This window comes from Callorhinchus milii, unplaced genomic scaffold (assembly GCF_018977255.1).
Source record: "Callorhinchus milii isolate IMCB2004 unplaced genomic scaffold, IMCB_Cmil_1.0 Scaffold1, whole genome shotgun sequence".
In the NCBI taxonomy this organism is placed as follows: Eukaryota; Metazoa; Chordata; class Chondrichthyes; order Chimaeriformes; family Callorhinchidae; genus Callorhinchus; species Callorhinchus milii.
In genome coordinates this window covers 109,506,853-109,525,088 of record NW_024704742.1, presented here as the reverse complement: position 1 = coordinate 109,525,088, position 18,236 = coordinate 109,506,853, and the positions used below count along the sequence as shown (strand labels likewise).

The 18,236-nt window shown below is 37.7% G+C and overlaps 1 protein-coding gene across 2 annotated transcripts in view; it reads left to right on the top strand.

Moving 5' to 3' along the window:
* The window catches only part of slf1 (SMC5-SMC6 complex localization factor 1), a 38,323-nt gene extending 20,924 nt beyond the window's left edge, over positions 1-17,399 (top strand). For both annotated transcript variants that reach the window (XM_042334318.1, XM_042334314.1), the window contains exons 15-18: positions 2,370-2,476; positions 7,741-7,833; positions 12,368-12,965; positions 17,154-17,399. In XM_042334318.1, coding sequence (XP_042190252.1) covers positions 2,370-2,476; positions 7,741-7,833; positions 12,368-12,855 — 688 coding nt within the window. In that variant the 3' untranslated portion in view covers positions 12,856-12,965; positions 17,154-17,399. The remainder of the gene's footprint in view (positions 1-2,369; positions 2,477-7,740; positions 7,834-12,367; positions 12,966-17,153) is intronic.
* Positions 17,400-18,236: the final 837 nt, after the last annotated feature.

The following is an 18,236-nucleotide window of genomic DNA, read 5'->3' as shown; positions in this document are numbered from 1 at the left end:
TAAAATGTAGTGAGGACCTCTGATTCTTTCCAGCAATTACTATACTCTAGGTAGACACAACACTAAACTTGCTATGAATGACTCATTCACTGAAAGTCAGTCCTGACTGCAGTAATGGTGAATGGAGACTCCTGGAGTCTCGCTCAGCACAGAAGTTGGTTTGCATAGACAGGGAAAATTTACATTTCCTGAAATATGAGTGATTGAATTTTATGATTTGTTACCTCAACTGCTTGAGGAAAAGCATCCGGTTTTCGGGTTTATGCCACTCTACCATCAAACACAAGATTGCTCACCCTGTAAGATAAGTTTCTAGTCTGTTGTTCACTGTTGCTTTGTTTGAGTGACCAAAGTGGCAGGTTACTGTGGAGCAGTCACTTCTGATCTATGAGTGTTAACAGGAGTCAACTGAATAAATGGAGGTAGTTCAGGCCATAGTGCAGGCATTCTCACAAAATAGTATTGCATTGCTGCAAACTGTTTCCTGAAAGACCTCGGGGTGATTGCCTGACGTTGATTGAGGTGGTTAAATGGGTAGTCAAAGTGGTGGGTCTTCAGGTGCAATTTGAAATCATAGAGGAAAGGGCTGAGGTGGAGAGATGTTGGCAGACAGAGTGAAAGGGAAGAGGTAAGGTGGCTGAAAACTAACCTGATGATGAGGAAAAAGCAGGTCGGAAGCATGAAGTTAAGCTATAGTTAGCAGAGCATGGGGAGTGACTGGAGGAGACTACAGAGATAATAATAATAATTCTTGTGTTTGATATTGCGCCTTATCACGTCTTCGAGACGTCTCAAAGCACTTCACAAAATATACTGTAAAGGGAATTGACTGTACTTTGTGGGTGAAATAGTGTGGCACAAGGTCATTGGAGACATTTGAAGATAAGGCACTTAATTGATCCAAGTTCAATATGGTCAGTGCCTGTGATCAGGGTGCATTGAGTGGAGCTCAGCAGGAGACCTCCATTTTATTGACATGGAGTAATGTTGTCGATGTTTAACATCCATGATGTGCAGACAGAATCTCAGTTTAAAGCCACTTCTGAAGAATGGCATACCTGACAATGCAGCACTCCTCCAGCACTGCACTTGAGCTCATAGGTTAAGTTGAAATTCAAATACCAACGTAAGTCTTAACCTCGACTTTTTGACTTGGAGGCAAGAATGTTATCAACTGAGACAATCTGACTAATAAATGAACTAAACGGCTACATCTCAAAATTCTTTAGCTGTTCTACATTGAAGGAACACGTTTTGTTGATTACAAAAGTATGTTTAGTCTCTAGTACATCTGTTAAATATACTCCTATTCAATATGTTTAGGAATCCATTTAACATACTCTTCGTAGTGTCAGTCCGGCTTAGCTAGTAGCCCTCCTGCCTGTGAGTCAGAAGGTTGTAGGTAAAAGCCTCATGTTGGGACTTTAAACTCGTAGCCTCGGCTTAACACTCGCCCTCAAAATATACAGTCAATTCACTCTGCAGTATATTCTGCGAAGCGCTTTGAGACATCTCAAAGGCATGATAAGATGCTATATCAAAAATAAAGCAAGGATCAAAAAAAATGCAAAGATTGTTGGAGGTTTGCCTGTTTATGTGGACATTAATGATCCCACTGTTCAAATAGATTTCTCCTGATGCCCTGGCCAACAGTCCCCCAAATAAAATTGGTCATTCACTTAACGGCTATTTGTGAGACCTTGCTGTGTGCTAATGGCTGCCGTGTTGACCTACAAAATATTGTCAGTACACTTTACAGTAAATGCTAGGAAGCACTTTTGAGACATTTTCCTGACATGAAAGGCGCTATATCAAATGGAAGTATTATTAATATACTCAAGTGAGTTTTGCTGCTTTGATCTCAATAGTGCTTCAGATTAATTTAACTTTTTATATGTCAGTGTTGCAAATTATGTTTAGAAGGTTCATCATCCCAGAGAGGATCGATTTCAAGATCCTCACCCTTGTATTCAAGTCCCTGCAATCCTCTGCACCCTCCTACCTCTCTGACCTCTCTCCTCAAAACAGTACCCGTTGCCTTCGTTCCTCCGGGTCTGGCCTCCTCCTCGTCCCCCGAGTCCTCCACTCCACCCTCGGCAGCTGTGCCTTCAGCCACTATGCCCCGAGGCTCTGGAACTGCCTTCCTCACTCCCTTCGCCTCGCTCCCTCCCTTCTTATTTTCAGGTCTCTGCTGAAGACCTTTCTTTTCGACCGTGCCGTCAGTCACCTTCCTTCCCCTCCCCCTGGCTCGGTCCCGGGATCCATTACTGTGAAGCGCTCTGAGACACCGTCCGTCATGGAGGGTGCTATATAAATCCAAGTTGTTGTTGTTATCACTGAGAGATAATGTTTCTGCTTTTTATCCATAGGAAACAGAATTGCCCATTAGTAACCAAGAAGTATTCTTTTCTGGAATCCGACAGCACAAATGATATTCAATATAGCCAAACAGATGTGTGTAAAGTAAATTTGAAAGGTAAAGGCTTAATTTATTTGATTACAAGTGGGGCTTAAGCAGTACTAGTTTTGATTCAATATTGTTCCTATAGTTTTGTGTGTAGTTTACTCTAAATGTTCTTTACCACCATGTACTTTTATTCCGTAAGAGTTTATTCCACAAGAAACAATGCATTTTCTTGCACTTAACTGCAATTGACCAAAAACGAAGAAGTTGCTTTTCAGCAAATGCACGTGGCAGTAATACTTGTCTGAAGAATGAACTTTCACTAATCTTTTACAACGTATTACAGTTGACCTGGTAATTTGATATTAGTGTGCACTGACTTTTACTATGAGTTCAATGAAAGTCTGAATAGTGCAAATGTTAAATTATTGGATGTGGAGCAAATTATTACACGCGGCTATTGAAGTTAAGTCAGTTATGACATCCAAAAGGCAATTAGATTAATGCATGAAGATTAAATATATAAAAGGAAGAGCAAGGAAATGGGATTACAATTGAGAGCCATAGTGGAGAACTAGCATGAAATGGCTCGATAGGCTGAATGCCTCTCTTTACCAAAATATATGATTTCTAAGCACAATGTTGAAAATAGTAAATATATAGCAGTATGATTCTCAAATCAGAATTCATTTACCACTGGCTGTACTTAATTTCTGTGCTTTCTGTACTTAATTTGATATGGTGCCTTTCTGCTAACTGGTCAGCTTCAGCATTAGAAATAGCTTTCAAGAGACCTGTTTTAAGTTTGGATTGTCACTGAAACAGAAATTGTATTGCATTTCGGTAAATTCAGCAATGCTCCTGGATTTTGTGCATTGGAAAATCCAAAGAATTAACACACAAATGAGATATGAGCAAGACATTTGGATTTAATAATTATAAATTAATGTCTTGGTTGAATTAGGTGCATTTCATTTCAAATAAGTTTTAATTAACCAATTCAGTGTCACAAATGGCAAAAATTCTGCTTTAAATAAAAATATATGGATCAATGTTTTCTATGTCCGTGGTCAAATATAAATAATATTTGCTTTCAATTTGGCCCAATGGACAACTAAGAAATTTTAAAAGTGCATTTTTAATGTTCTTATAATAATTCTTGCATTTGATATAGCACCTTATCAGGTCGTTAAGATGTCTCAAAGCGCTTCATAGTATACATTGTAAAATGGATTGACTGTATTTTGAAGGTGATTGTACAGCCAATCAACTCTTTAGGCTGTAAGTGTAGTTGAGACTGAGAAATCTAAATCAGTTCTCTGCTCCAAATATTTCTACTGTTTTAAAAAAAATTGTGGGACATCATCGCCAGCATTATAAACCAAGCATTAAATACTGTGCATTTGTCACCATCTACTTCCAGTTTGATTATGCCTCTCTTCACAGCCCAAATAAAAATGAATGTAAGAATTAACAAACCGATTTAACATTGGGACGTCCTCCCGACATGAAAGGCGCTATACAAATGTAATCTTGTTGTTTTTAACATTAGTAGCGTAGCAATATTTTGATTTCACAAGTTCACTAAATTCTAACATTTAAAATTATTGGTGATTAGAAGCAAGTAATAAAGCTTATGACTTAATCGGAGTTCACATGATGATGTAAATTTATGTGACACTTCAGTGTCTTATGGACATAATCTGAAACCATGAGCTCTGTGCCATGTTTCTATATAAATTAGACTCTGGTCTGAATATAAAAAATTGAATGATACTTCCTTTGCCCAAATTCTATCAATAATATACTTAACTCGATAGATTATTTGATGCAGTTTCTACTACTCTATTATTTGGTCCAATTCTGAATTTATTGCTTTCTCCTGGGTGTTTGGTTGACCTTTCTTTTCAGATGGCTCCTTAATGTTATGAAATAGCTGAGTGTAAAGTTCATTTCTGACATGAACTCTATTCTAGGTTTAAATCTTATACTTTAATGATGTAACTGAAGGGAATCCTTGTTGAAATCCTTTCCTATTTCACTTTAGATAAGGATTAAAACTCTTAAACTGAATATACTCTGATAGAAAAGGCATCTCTGTGGAGTCCTGTAGCTTAGTAGTTAGGCACTCGCCTCGCAAGCGAGAGGATCTGGGTTTGATTCCCGGGCAGGGCGAAACGTCGGGCAACTTTCCTTCATCCACATGCCTCTGTTTAGCAGTAAGTAGGAACCCAGTTGTTAGTCGATCACTTTTCTGGGGATAATAATCCCTACAAAAAAAAATAATAATAATTTCAGCACCTTGAGACGTCCTCCCGATGTGAAAGGCCCTTTGCAAATGTAATTTTGTATTGTAATTTGGTCACTCAATCTATGACTGTTTGTGGGACACTGCTGTGCCCAATTGGCTACCGCATTTCGCCCACAAAATATGCAGTCAATTCACTTTACATTATATTCTGTGAAGTGCTTTGAGATGTCCGAAGACGAGATTAGATGCTATATCAAATGCAAGGAATATTATTATTATCTCAGAATCTTCTTTCCTTCCAGTTCCTCAGATTTTTAAACAGATAAGTCTATAAAATACATGGTCACTACAGTTGGCAGTAATCCTGTGATTTGAGACGTCCTCTCAATGTGAAAGACGCTATACAAAATGCAAGGATTATTATAAGATTATTAAGTCTGTAAATTGGTTAAATATAATATTTACTCATAGAGGTTCAAGGAGCTCCTCTGAAACCAAACAAAACAAACGGTAGCCCACAAAGTAACTGACTATCTGAATGGTGTCTATCACATTGAGAAGGAACTTGCTCAAGGCACTATCCTTGTATTGAAGATTATCTGCCATCCCTAATTCATGTTTGAAATGGCAATCTTTATAAACCTGAAGGTGGATGTTGCCGGGAAAGTATTAGAGGAAACCATGTGATTATGCACAGTATCAAAAAGTTTTGGCGAATACTTTTTTAAGATCTTTTCAGGATAAAGAACTAATGAAGGACGTGATAGACCCAACCATTCCAGAATCAACATATTTGGAATTATTAAAGGGTCAATTTCCGCTGAGGTGTTTGCTAGATGATAAATTTATGCAGCACTTTGGGTCACTGAATAACAATATTGATTTTAAAAGATTTTTTGGAGAGATTTTTGATCTGGACTAAAAAAAGTTTAAAAAAATTACTTCTGAATTCCAATGATTTCAATATGAATCTGAGCTGCTGACACCCTCAGTCATACCTTCATCACCAGCCTCCAGGGTCCATTACTTGATTCCCTCCCCAGGCTTCCCTACATAAATTGCAGACTGACCAGATCTATAGCCTGTACCATCTTCTGCATCAGACTCCATAATCCTCACTCAGCTCTGCCAGCTCCCTATTCCGCAGCAGGTTGAATTCGAGATTCTCATCCTCACTTTCAAATGCCTCTATAATAATAATAATAATAATAATCCTTGCATTTGATATAGCACTTTTCACGTCGGGAGGACGTCCCAAAGCGCTTCACAGAACACACTGTAAAGTGAATTGACTGTATATTTGTGGGCGAACGCGGCAGCCAATTGCGCACAGCAATGTCCCACAAACAGTTGTAGATTGAAAATGACCAATTTATTATTGTTTTTGGTTTTGGAGGGATTATTATTAGGCTCTGTGTGGAGTAAGGAAACTTGCCCAAGGTTTCGCCCTCTGCCTGGAATTGAACACAGGTCTCTCGCTTGCAAAGCGAGTGTTCTAACCACTGAGCTACAGGACTCCACATGTCTACATACACATACAGGACTCCTCTATGTCTAACTGAATATTAGAAATGGGTGTTGATCACCCTTCCCTAAAAAAATTATAGTTTTAATACATAATAAACTACAATAAAATCATATTGCTACTTACCAAGTATTAAAAAGCAGAATATCGATAATCTGTAATGTTAGAATTTGCACTGCAAAAATTGGTCCTTGTGTATAATGAAAATGTACAATATTTGATAGCAAAACAAAGTGTGAGTCAAATATTGTGCTTAATCCTGGTTCATTCAACTTGTGAAAGTGATTCTTAGAAACTTTTGAAGTAAAATATTGTTATTAAACTCCCAACAGTTACCCTCTCTATATTATCTGTCAGAAGATCCCTTGGCAGCTTACATATTTTGTCTATTTTCTCTGAATCCATGCATATGTGGGCTGTCAAGAATGGCACAGTGAATATCAAGTGATTGACTTTTTGTTTGTGGCATATGTAACCATGCAAAACTAATGCAATTCTGTTGTTTTGCCACCTTCCTAAGAAGAAATCATATATACACAGACAATTTAATCTTGTACATGATTTCATTCACTATTAAAAAATCTGAACTTGCACTACAATTGTGGTTGAACTTTTCTGGTTATTGTGCATTTGGGTACTAACCTCTTTCTTTCTCCTCTTCTCTTTCTCTCTTCCCGCCCCCCCTCCACCTCTTCCCAATGACCACCAAGCGTACAAAGAACTTCACTTTAATGTAGAGACTTTGCTTCCACCTTCACGGTAACAGCCCATGAACTCCTCCTTCTGCATTCAGGATATCTACTGAGCTATAAAATTAGACTCTCAAAATTTGTACCTTTTTAAATGTGCTTTGAAAAGACTCCTTTTTATCTGTAGCAGAATTGGACATCTGTTCTAACTTGCACATAAATTGCACAAGTCCTGATAAATCTTCATCAATTCTTGTTTAACATTGACCTTTTTCCCCTTTCAGTTTGTGGCATGCTTTAATGCAGAGTTTATCTGGTCAGGACTCCCACAGTGGATTACTAAACCATGTTATTAGTTGACCTGAATTTCCAACACAATACTGGCAAGCTTGGCGGCACTCGTGCTTGACGAACTAAATTCTTTAATACCCACACTTTCACATGCATTCTGAAATACAGACGTTTGTTTAATAAATGCATTGGATTAACAAATGAATCTGGGAAATCAGGTGACCATGTTAACCAGAGAGCATTTCTCTCTGGTACTGCCAGCTGTTTTGGATTGTTTGAGGATATGTGACTGGAATTATCTGAAGTCTTGTTCCTGCAGAAAATCTTTTGAAAACATTGTACTAAATCCACGTAGCGTAACTTCTTGACTGCAGTCACTCTCGACCACATGATAGTTACTGTGAAACTGATGGGAACAAACTAGTATGTGCTGACATCAGAAAAAAACAGCTTGGCTTGAAATTAGAGTGTGGATATCTTGGCCAATTGCCAGCATATTAAAGAATCCTTCAGTGATTTGCTTATTTGACTGGTTTGAAATCTTGCCTGTTGAAATGTATTCCTTTCTTCCCACTGCCAGGAGAAATACACCTGCACAATGACTGTGTACAGCATAAAATGGAAAAGGTCAGCAAACTTCAATCAGTGACTGATACTGACATCAATCTCAAAGGTATGCACCCTGAAAATCTGTACCCATATGTATAAATTGACTTACAACTTAATTGCAAAAGGAGGATCCTCAAATAGGTGTACCTTGTTGATGAATGACTTTGAGATCCAATAGCATTTTTCTGTATAAATTCATTGAATATTATGGCAGGCATGTGAGTTGAGTCAGTTCATATCAGTTATTTGGGGGGAACAATTTTGAAAAATTCTATTTCCCCTCCACCCTATTATTAAAACTGTGGGTTTAGAAGAATTTTACCACTTTTAATGTAAACCCATATTATAGTGTCGTATGTACTTGTAGTCCTTACTGGCTGGTCGCCACTGCATGGAGCCATAACCATGGCTGCATAGGGTGTATTCGTGAAATCACTGGTTGTTGCTTCCACATTCACTTCACATTACTGCAGAAAGCCAGCTGGCTTCCAATGCTTAAAAAATGGCAGAGTTCCAGATTGTCAGATCGTCGCCAACGGCTCTTCCTACGGCACTGCACAGGAAGCGACATTGGAGACCTAACAATCCAGGGGCCAGACTTGTTCTTTTGTGCAGTGAAGGCGGCTGATATTTTGAAGCAAAATAATGCGATTTGAAGCAAGCGTGGTGACTTTCTGCAAGCATTTTTTTTTGTTCTGATGTGTGTCAGGGTCCACACCCCAATCACAGGCTGTAAGGGAACCTGCCTTATAATGAACGCATGTTATTAACAGGATTCTGTTTTATTTGCAAAAAACAGTCGACAATTTATTTGCTTCTTAAGATAAGATTTTCTGTTCCAATTAATAGATGTCGCCTCAATTTGCTTAGGAAAATCAGCACTTTGCCTAATATTTAAAAATGTTGAGTTGCATTCTATTGCTCAAGACTTCGGAGTGTGAAATGTAACTCCATACGTTGCCATCCCATGGAGGGAGGGAATACCGTGCAAAATAAAAGCTATGCACTTGGAAAAGGAGTCTAAATGTAACTAGGTCCCGTGTTTTGTACTCTTTATGATTAAGTGCAGACAGACCTTTGGAAACGGCACATGCACACCTTCTGCAAAATGAGGCTATGACATGAAAATAAGGGAAAGAACAATAAAATTACTTCAATTTACTTTTTAAATGCGATTCAGACTGTAAATACTTTAAAGCTGAAAAAAAAACACTATTGCAGGTGGATGACTAATCCAGCAGGAAATTACTCTAATTGAGATTAATTCAATCAAAATCGGCAATTACAGGATGTTCCAAAATTTGATTGTTTCCTGATATAAATGAAAACAAATGCTGGAGATTGCTGTTGTCTGACTGATCAACCATTCATGTCGCATTTTTTGTGTGTTTGATGCAGTTCAAACATTGAATGGAAAGGAACGTGAAACGTGTTACATAACTGAAAATAATTTGAAAATGGATAATATGAGAAATGAGCTGGGTGACATTAAAAAAAACTAGTTTTTTTGTTTTAAATTGAAAGAGCTTGAAAAGGCACCACAAAAAGTGGCAAACTAGTAAATAGAAATGTGTCAAATATACTGACCCTGTTCTGGGTAAACCCTTAGATTAAGCATTTGCTTTATTACACTAATTTCTACAAAGGTTTAATAGTGAATGTTAATTTGTAAAACGTAAGCTGAAAGATGATGCTTTTAAGGGAGATCTTACAAACTTTTACTTCCTTACTGCAAATTTGTAGTTAATTTAAGAGATTAATAGTTAATTTAATCTTTTTAGTTTTGTGTGATGTGGTGCAAGAATCCAGAATATAATTCTGAATAATTTTATGAACTCTATTTTGCTAAGGAATATAAAGGCATTACATTTTCTTTATTTGAAATGCAGTATAAGGCACAGAAAAATATATTTGGTAAATGATACAAATGCAGATCTACTGAACAAAGTTAGAAGTGAATAACATTTTACCACTATTTTGTTTTTCTCACATTTCTTGGCCTTTATTAAAACCTCAATATAGTGAGACTGTTGCATCAAGCCTGATTTTTAAGTTGTCAATTCTGAAGTTCTCTCCTGCCCCCTAATGGTTCTTTTTAACTTAGAGTATTGTTGATGCAAACCTGATTTCCTTTGCTCATCCCCCGTTGCCGGTATTGTTCATTTACTCTTTAGTCATGGAGGAGGTTTAAGCCCACAAGTATCTAATTTATGTGGATGCTAGGCAGTTGACATGCCAAGCCAATATTTGGACTCGGTGATATGAAAGCCAATATCATATCATGTCCTGTTCCTCAATGGGCAATGGCAGACTGCTGACATGTATATGTTCCAGGGCATTGAAAAGAATAGGAAGGGCTGGCATTTATTGTCATGTGATAAGAGATCTGCAAGCGCTTGATCTGCTGGGAATTGTAAAATGTGTGTGAAGGCTTATCCACAGTCATATTTTTGTCGCAATCTCGGTTTTGGCTTGTCAAGCCAGGATCACTTTGTTCAGATTTTCAGTTTGGTTATTCTGTGTTCTGCTTATCAGAGGCTGCTACCTTCTGCATGATAAAATATTGTATAAGATGTATCAAATTCTCGCCTCTGAGTTAGAAGGTTATGGGTTTAGGCACTCACCAGGGCTTGTAACTCATATAGTCTAAACTGGCACTAGAGTGTAGTGCTAGGGGAGTGCTGCATTGTTGGAGATGCTGTCCTTCAGATGATACATTAAACCAAGGCCCATATGCCTGTTCAAATGGACTTTAAAGATCCTATGGCGCTATTAGAAAAGAGAAGAGTTTATCCCAATGTCCTGCCCAACAATGCCCCAACTAAAATTGGTCATTTAATATGAATATGAATTGGCTGTTTGTGGGACATTGCTATGCACAATTTTGCTGTCTCGTTCATTCACAAAACACACAGTCGCAACACCCTACAGCATATTCTTTACAGCACTTTGGGACATGAAAGGTGTTATACCAAGTATATGGATTATTATTATTCATCTCCCCCTCCCAGATACATTGTAAACTGTTTTGAAATATTACCAGCTCAGATACTTCTGTTAAACTTTTTCTGCATTCTTTATGCATTGGTCTTTTTCAGTTTCTCACTTGTGAAGTCATTCCAATGGTTTGGGGATTGGGTTCAGTTTGGTTCACCATCTCAAAGTAATATTGTTCATTTCCATCAGAGGCATCACTTCAGATCATTCTGAGGGCTGATTACAGGTGTCCAAAAAGGAAAAATCATTAATAGTTGGTAATGCTGTGCATTCGGGAGTATTTCTGGTATGGGCGATGTGTAAGTTTCCTTAACATTTATGCTTCCGAAAGGGAAATTGCTGGAGGTCTATTTTCATCGATTATTTTCAGAAGTTTGATGCCAGATAAAGCATTCTCTGCACTTCCATTGCAAACCCTGATTTAAGAATGCTTCTACTATTCCAGTAGGCCATTGTTTTGTGGTCATCTTTGTTGGCACTGTGCTTTTTATTCATACCCACTAGGAGTTGGATTAAAGCTGACCAAATTGATCTCACTTATTTCTAAGCAGGGATGTATGCAACCTCTGCCTTTCGCAGAGATTGTGGAAGAGTTTTCTGACCTATTTTGTCATGCAATCCCGATCTATTCAAAGTTAGTTCGTTAAATAATGTAACCTGAAAATTCTGAGTTCATTAGTTTACTGATCACTGGGATGGTAGATATTAAACCCATTGTCCATTATGCATCACTTGATTTATTCAACAAATTTACACTATACCAATTGAAAAAATAAAAGTAGAATTTTGTATTTTACAAAACTAATGGTTAGACTAGACATGTATGGTTTTGCTGTGTTTAGTTTTTAAACTTGCATTTAGTTTTTAAACCTGTGGAACAGGTTAGGAAATAACATTATGAGATATAGTACATAGGTGGTTCAGGACATGTCCATGCGACCGCCAGGAAGGTGGAAGGCGAACTAGATGGACCCTTGGTCTTTTTTTCATCTATCATTTCTTATGTTATACGCCTTGGCATAAGTACACATGGATCAAAACTTTTTGCTGCACCTGTGATACTATATGTGGCATTTGTCTGTGATGCTGCAACACTTTGCAATGTTTCAATTATCATCCTTTCTGTAACATGGTATGAATAACACATAACATGCATCAATATAAGAAATGAAATGTTGTTCAGTTAATAGATTGCACTATGGTTGATAAATAAATAACAAAAAAATGTAATGCCTACCCCTGGTAATTACCTTAATTGCCTATGCTCTCTATTTACTGATTATTCTTAATAAAAAGAAATTTTAAAAAATAATTAAATGAAGTGAGGAAGGCAATAGAATATGGGAAATCAGGCACTGGAATTTTCTGTCACTGATTTGCTCACTGTTATGATCGGTGATTCACCTAGGTATTTACTGTAGACTAAATCAGTTTTAAAACACTTTCCCTCGGCAGCCAGAATACACTATAACAAGTTAATTGTGTCAGCGTTAGTTACTGCCTAAAGTGGTTACAAATGAGCCCGAAGTGACTAAAACAGTGTTTTCTTTTCACTCATGTGTAAATGCCATAAGTATTAATACATGTCATTGTTCCTACAGGATCTGTTTTGCCACAGCAACAAGACCGCCTAGGAAAAACACCCCGAGAACATATTGATTGTCCACAGCTAAAGAACAATCACTCTGCTATTAGTGAAGTTGGAATAGTGGAAGCTGCTGAAAGCAAATTTGGAAATGTGAATACAGACATTAATCCTCCTCAAACTGAGCCTAGTACTTATCTGTGGTCGATACTTCTGAAGAACTACATTGATAATCATAACTTATCTTTAATTTGGCACGAGTTGAATGATGAAAATTCAACTTTGAATCGAGTTTCATTTGCAGGGAAGGATGGGTTTGAGAATCTCTCCAAATGCTTTCCCGGCAAGCTGATGGTGCAGTATATTGAAGATATTAAAGTCTACGAGGAACTTCCAAAGTATATCCAGCAGGTGCTAGATAATCTGAGGAACACTTCTGTGGTACTTGGAACACAGACAGAGTTCCTGTTATTGCATATGGAGTCCATGGTCGTTAAATTTTAATTCTGAAACAAGAAGACTATTTTGAGCTACTGTAAAACTACCGATAAAGAATATTTGATCTACGGTGGAAATATTCTCTGAATAAGGACTAACATGAATAGAATTGGAAGGTACAAGTTAAAAGTGGATTTGGGATTGCTTTTAATGTTTTAGTTACAATTAGTATATTTTCTACAAATTTGCAAAATTAAAAGATATTCATTTGGAAAGATCCAAGACTGTTTCTGTATCCATGCTTGGGAAAATGTGACATTGGGAAGCAGAGACAAAAAATCATAATACTTTTTCTATTGTGGGAAGTGTTACGTTTAAGTTGCACAGTATTTGCTTTGTGAAAAGCATGGTTAAAAACCATTTCATTTATATTTAACTTTTGTTTCTCTTGCTCTAGACTCCATGCCACATTGGAAAACTTCTAGTTTGTATGTTTATAGTACTGATACAAGGGTGAATTTAATTTCATCTTTATTTTGCAAAATTGTAAAATCTTAAAAAATGAAGACAAGCCAATCACAATATTGTTGTTAAATGTTTTGAAATTGTTCTGAATTTGTATGTATATATTATATATTATATAATAGAGAATGAGAGATAGCTGCACTGTAGAGAATGGAGAATTTTTTTATTAGATCTAGATGCAGTGCAACTGCAGCTGATTCTCAATGAAACTTAACTTTGGTCTTGAGATTTTTACATCAAAGGTTCCAATAAAAGATGTTATATCAAATAGTTACTGATGTGTATGAGCAATTGCCTAGAATTTTTTTTGCTAAGAGAACAGGCCATCCCCTTGTGAAATGCAGACAATGAAGTGTAGACAAAAAGTGCAGTGCAGACAAATCTATGGACAGTCATCTGATTCCTTCAAGGGTAAAATGTGTTCATGGGAAAAAGGTCTCTTCCCGCCCCCCACTTTCCTCTAGGAGTGAATATAATCCATTTAAACATTGCTATTAGTGGCATCTATTTAACCAAAAATATTAAAGTAGACATCCTCATGTGAGCCTCACGTTTCCCTCTGCTCCAGGCCACTTTGAAATTAAACACTCCCTTATGGTTTCCAGGTCAAGTGTGCATGATTTTTGAGGTTGATGTGCCATTAATACCATTAACTGGAACATGCTCAGGAAAGTGATTTGGAGAATCTAAGGAGTTTATATGTTGAAGGTGAAGAATTGCTGAGATTATGGCAGTCTTCAGATTGCTTTGTCCAGTTTTAATTTGGGTAATCAATGCAGAAATTAAAATCAGCTGTATTTCTTTCAACCAAAAAATTAAACCTTTGCTAATCAATATTTCAACTGAACAATAGTTTGATAATCAAATATAAACCGAGGGAAAACAGGACAAAGCTTGTGTAACCTCAACTAATGACACCATGGTGGAAAAATAATGCCGAATGTGCTGATAGTGGTATTCTATAGCTGTTTTTACTATATATTTAATGACACTAGGGTAGATGAATAATGTGATTATGTATAGCAATGTGAACTTCTTGACCAAATGGAGGTAAAGTAATCTTGTAACAAAAAATTGTGTCTAAAATAAATAACTATTTAGAAATTTTGGGCAGTATGATTCACTGAAGATTTTCAGTCAAAGGGAAGCTGCTGTCAAAGAAGTTGATTGATATTACATTTAATCTATAAAGCTTTACCTGTAAATTAATAGATCATAGAGGTTACAAACGCATTGAGATCATTGGTGAGGTTGCATTTGGGATCTAATGTGGTCATTTCGCACTACCCTATGTTCAGAAGTGCGATGATGAAGCATTGGAAAGAGTTTGGAGAAGAGGCGTGAAAATGACTCAGGAGATGAAGATGTTAGCTGAGTTTTTTTTTTAAATGCAGGAAATACGTTCCAGGTTTTTAAATTTGTGGAAGATATGAATTATGCGGATTAAACAGCAACAGCATTTATAAAGTGCCCCTCATGCAGGGTCTGCCAAATATACTATATGTATATTTTATCATCCTGTACATTCCTATGTATGACTGATTTCCCCTGAAGAAATAAAGCATCTCAGAGCTCTTGAAAGTAGCGGAACCTGACACCGAGCCAGGGGTGGGTATATGACTGCAAGCACAGTTGAAGAGTTTAGTCTTCAGGTTCGACCTGAGATGGGGAAGGAGGAGACAAGACGGAGGAATTGAGGGAGAGTGTTCCAGTGTTTGGGGGCGTAGTGGCTGAAAAAGCGGCTGCTGATGGTGGAACGGAGGGCACAAGGGGCAAGCAAGAGGCTGGAGCCAGTCAAGTGGAGGTGATGGGTAGTCGATTGGGGAGTAAACAAGTCAGAGAGTTGGAGAGGTACCAGGGCATGAAGGGATTTTGAAGAAGTGTGTGAGGATCTTGCAATCAATCTGTTCGGTGATAGGGAGCCACTGGTAAGATCTAGTGTGATGGGCATATGGAGTTTAGTGCAGGTGAGGATGCAGATGGCAGAATTTTGGATTAACTGAGTTTGTGGATTGTGGAGTGGTGAGGAGGGAGAACACATTGAAGAGGGTTTCAGCTGTGTTTGGGGTAAATACGGTCGGAGCCAGGCAGTATGGGAGGTGAAGGAAAGCAGTCCTAGCCAGGGATCAGATGAGGGGTAAGGAAGGTCAGTTGACACCTAAGTTGTCCATTAGGTCACTGAGTCTTGGAAATAGATCGGGGAGGTTGAGGAGGACAGAGCAGCAGGAGAGTAGATGTTGACAGGAGACAAGGAGTATGGCTTCCGTCTGGTCAACATTCATCTGCAGGAAGTTTGTGCTCATCCAGGCCCCGATGTCTGCCAAACAAGTTGACAGAACATCAGAGGACCTTGAGTCACAGCTGGAGAAGTAGATTAAAGGTTGTTTAGAACCGGAGAGAACTAGAAGCTAAGTTTAAAATAAAAAGAACTTAAATAGGAATAGTTTTTGGAATTTATGAAATTAAATCACACTGCATTTTCTAGAATTATGATTTACCGTAATTACTAGGACATCCGCAAAATGAGATATTTGCTTGATTTCTTCATTGGAAATTATCATATATGGGAATGTATAGGATGGTAACATATATGTATATCAGGCAGATCTCAAATATATAATTTTAAAACCTCTCCTGTCCCTCAATTTATTTGGCAAATATCTAATTCACTCTTGAATTTGCTGATACAAGATATAGAGTGTAAAGAACAAAATACAGTACTCCATCGGATGGTTTCTGCTACTTCAGGAGATGCAGAGGTGATGGGAGTTATGATCGATTACTTTCGTGTGGCTCTGGAAAGAATGCCTCGTGACCTTTTTCTCATTCCATGCTTAGTTCTAATTTCTTCCTGTGAACATAAGAACTGATTCAGAAAATAACAGGCACTCTGGTGTTTGTAACCTTGCTGCTTTTAGAACCTGCTGTTATTAATGATCTCGGGATATTGATAGCTACTGACCTGTTCTGTTCTTTCACCTTTTAAAAAGCATACATTGACTGACTTTGAAGTAGGATAGCATGAATTGTAGTTATGCAAGGTGCTGATGTTTGTTGCGTGTCTCTTGCAATGAGTGCAACTTAATGGTCAGTGGTAAAAATGTAAGCAGTCTTTCCCCTGTGGGCTGAACTAAACTGCTTTGAAGATTCTTGGTGTGTGGAGACCCATCAGAGGAGGGTTTAATGTATTTGTGGTAAATGGCCTTCCTTTCCTGTGGGATTTGACTAGAGTTTGAATGCTTTTATGAAAATTGTATCATTCAAAATCAAAGAAATTAATCCTTCCCAGCACCAAAGTGTTTGTCTTTGAACACAGCCAGTTTGAATCACAGTTTGTATAAATGTCAAATCCAAGGCTTTCCTTATTGGATGATCTCAGTCAGAAGTAAAACTGGAAGAGTCAATACACGGTTCATCAGCTAAGCTGCAGGACTGCTGTGTAGGTGGACAAGGTCCCTTAGGCAAAACTACCTCATCCCATGTAACAGAACTGAACGCATCTAAGAAGCCCTTTTGCAAACATTCATAGTGTAACACTCAGCAAAAATGTCAGTCTACAGTACAACCATTTCTTGTACAGTAGCAATGCAAAGAATACAAATATAATTCAAAAAGAGAAATCCTGATCATTATAATAACCCTTGCACTTTGATATAGTGCCAATGTCTCAAAGTGATTATGAATTTATAGGTAAAGCCAACACCCATGGGCCAAGAAGGCACAGGAGGTGTCAGTGTTTTAGGTGTTCATAATTCTCTTTCTTTCTCAAAAAAGTGATTTGGGTAAAGTTCAATGGAAAGCACAGATGTCTAGTAACTTGATCTGTAATTTTTTTGCAGGTGAACATGGCAGCAACTTTTGGAATGTTCCACAATTAACCATTTAGTGTAGGACCAATTTTACCTGGGGGAATGTTCACCAGTTTCACTGGGTAGAAACTCCTTTCTCTCTTCAAATAAAACCATGGGATCTTTAACATCAACCTGAAGAAACGGATGGGACCTCAGACAATGCAGCAATCTTTCAGAACTACACTGGACTGAATTCAGTGTCCCGAAATGGAGTTTGAACCCAGAACCTTCTGACTCGAGAGACTGGAATGCTACTAACTGAGCCAGGGTGACACCTAGTACTAGAGGGTGTATAGTAAGTTCGGGGCTCATTGTTGACCTGAAAGGCTTCATGGTTGGTATTATTGTGCTTCACTTTTTAGGGGATAAGAAAGATCTGAACTGAGTGTTTTAATTGGCTTTTTACGGTTGAGTAGTATATGTTTGATATATATTACGATGAACTTTTATAAAATACTGGTTAGGCCTCAGCTAGAGTACTGTGTTCAGTTCTGGGCACCACACTTTAGGAATGATGTCAAGGCCTTGGAGAGGGTGCAAAGAAGATTTACCAGGAATGAGGGACTTCAGTTATGAGGAGTGGCTAGAGAAGCTAGGATTATTCTCCTTGGAGCAGAGAAAGTTAAAAGGAGATTTAATCGAAGTGTTCAAAATTATGAGGGGATTCAATAGGGTGAACAAGGAGAAACTATTTCCACTGGCAGGTCGGTTGATAACCCAAGAGCACCAATTTAAAATAGTTGTTAAAAGAAACGAGGTGAGAATTTTTTTCACACATTGAGTTCAGATCTGGAATGCATTGCCTGAAAGGGTGGTGGAAGCTGATTCAATAACAACTTTTAAGAGAGATGTAGATAATTATTTTGGGAGGACAAGTTTGTAGGGCTACGGGGAGAGAGTAGGGGAGAGGGAATTATTTGGATAGCTCTCAAAGAGCCGGCAGACATAATGGTACGAATGGCCTCTTTCTGTGCTGTGTAATTCTTTGATTCTATGTTTCATGTTACAAGTGTTTTCTTTACTGGAGGTAGCTAATGGAAGATGTAAATGAGCTATGTTATTTAAGACTGA